General features: G+C 37.9%; 1 protein-coding gene across 1 annotated transcript in view; it reads left to right on the top strand.

The window, feature by feature from the left end:
• Positions 1–2294: 2294 nt before the first annotated feature.
• Positions 2295–2500, top strand: part of LOC137981797 (uncharacterized) — a 17544-nt gene continuing 17338 nt past the window's right edge. The window contains exon 1 of the mRNA XM_068828845.1: positions 2295–2406. Within this exon, the coding sequence (XP_068684946.1) occupies positions 2295–2406 (112 nt within the window). The remainder of the gene's footprint in view (positions 2407–2500) is intronic.

Below are 2500 nucleotides of genomic sequence, written 5' to 3'. Positions count from 1 at the left end.
AATTTTAGTTTTAGTAAACAGTTCACAAGATTTTGCGCACTAAATCCTGTTAAAAGCACAAAGAGATCGAAAACAAAGAGAAAATATTGATGGCCTTCAAAAGAAGCTGAAGCAAATGTGATTATTCAACTCATTTAAAGTCAGTGAAAATTGTTTAGAGGTCAGGGAAAGTCATGGAGAAGTCATGGAATTTTTTTGTTACTGATGAGTGGAAACCCTGTGAAACATACTTCCTTAAACGTCTTTATTTTGTTTTTCTTTTCGTTTCAAGCAATTTTTTTATTATTCCTTTTTTCAATCATAAATAATGTTAACTACACAAAAAGTGTTCGGTCATCATTGTAAAGGGAGGTGGAACTTCCGATGTAAAAGATTTATTTTGACCGACAAGTTAAGGCACGCCCGATTTTTTCCTCCTCCTCTGTACCTAGCTTTCGTATGGAAACTCTCAAGAATAAGTGATTCAGACGGTCCTATGGAAGGATCATTCCGGACAAAACGTTACAGGTGTAGTGATGGGTGCTTCTGTGTCCCGCACGACACGTCAGGTAAAGCAACTACGAATACAACTCCACACACCCTTACACGTTCTGCTCAGTGTATAGAAAGGCTGGACGATCTAGAATATTCTATGCACTACATAGAATGTAGGCAATGTGGTCCAGTGGTTAGGGCGTTGGGTTTACATGCGGCTGCTCCGGGTTCAAATCCCGTTCTAACCACTGGCTTGGATTTGTTTCCGGTTGTCCCTGATTAAACTCCACCACTCTTTGTAAATAGCCAACTGGTTGCCTCCTGCCAGTTGGGGTTCTTAATGATGTTTCTGTTAAGTTTGAATTGTTACTTTCACCTTGTTAACAGTGGAGTGCCTGTAAACTAGCTTGATAGCTAAGTGTACTTCCACTATATAGAAAGCACTTGCATTTACATTTTTACATCCTAAATTTCTATTTTTAGACCTTTATAGAGTAGGCAATGGGGTCTCTATGGGATTAATGAACAAAGTCCCAAATGGAGTCAATGAAGCTAGGGCTCCCAAAGAACATTCATTTACTTATCTGGGCGCGGTTGTTCAAGAGCCGATTAACGCTAATCCCAGATTAACGCTGATATTCGGAAAAACTTTATATTAGAGGAAGTCAATCTTTAAAAATATAAATAAGCAAAAGAAACTTTCACCAAATAGTTGAAAGTATGAGACAAAACTGGTTTACGTTAATCCTGCATTAAGTTAATCGGCTTTCGGACATGCAACCGGGCCCTGGAATGTCCGAAATTGTCTGCTCTAATAAAACTGAGCAGCTATTTGGTCTATTAGTAAGCAACTGTCTGCCAACCGTTAACCACTGCGACTTTGTCCCATTTCCTTACTCATATGCCGCTAAACATGAATATGCCCGTGGAGGGAACAGGTGAAAATAGCCATTATATGACTTGTCAAGATAACATGACTTTTTCATTAAAATTGTCACGTAAACTTTCAGTAAAAAAAACAAACGTCCGAACACTTAACTGAAGAAACAATTACAGTTCATGACAATTCAGAAAGGTTTAAACAGAAAAGCGCGCAAAAAAAGACGGAAACAAATAGTTTTAAACTCCAGGTGAATTTTTAAAATAAATCGAGAATTAGGCCACTTTGTTCAATAAATTGAAAAAAAGGCAGATTTTTTTAAGCCTAACTGCGGCTTAAGATTAAACTTCATGTTGATACAATTGGTTGCTCTACTTAAACCAGCCGCTAACTTCAAATTTTGTTGAAACCGCTCAGAATATAAAATGCAGCGTCTGTTAAAACATTGAATTATTCTCTGCATATCTCTAGACATGGAAATGGCGTGGCCCACACAAGGAATAAAAAAGACTCCCGTCAGGATGGTGATCTAATCTAAACTGAAATAACTGACGAGGTTATATCTTAATTTAGCGTTATATCTTCACTCGTCAGCCCAATTTTAATTGCAATAACTGTGGCGTCATCGGATGTCAGAAAACTGCATGCTATGTACATGAACAAATTAGGCATCCACCATAAGTACTCAGTTTCTAGACAGAACAAGCTTAAACGACGAAATCGCTTGCTCAGTATGACGCATCCAGGTAATCGTTTTCTTACATAGTAAACAACATATTTACTTTGGGCCCTGTTTCAATTTATATAGATCATTAGAAAAAGAATTCCTTTGTCATTACCGACTGATGAATAAATAATGCCTTCAAAAGACATGTAACGTATATAAGGACGCCAAACCTTTCGTGATCGACCAAGTTTTCTTAGAGTCGTATCCAGCTTTATGGTGTCTGATGCTCCAAACATGAGACGCTATCGCCCTTTTGTTCTCGACTGCCTGGTTATCTCCTTTCTTTGGCTGTCTTGCCTTAAGATCAAAACACTTGCTAATCAAGGTGAGAAAAAAGTTCTTGTCAACATCTAATTCAGGAACTCTTATAGAGCATGGAAGCTGATGCGATTAACTATGAGAGTGTGATGTGAAGTGCT

The sequence above is a fragment of the Montipora foliosa genome, chromosome 13, assembly GCF_036669935.1.
Source record: "Montipora foliosa isolate CH-2021 chromosome 13, ASM3666993v2, whole genome shotgun sequence".
NCBI classification, from domain to species: Eukaryota; Metazoa; Cnidaria; class Anthozoa; order Scleractinia; family Acroporidae; genus Montipora; species Montipora foliosa.
The sequence above is the reverse complement of the archived record's forward strand: the minus strand, read 5'-3'. Positions and strand labels throughout refer to the sequence as shown.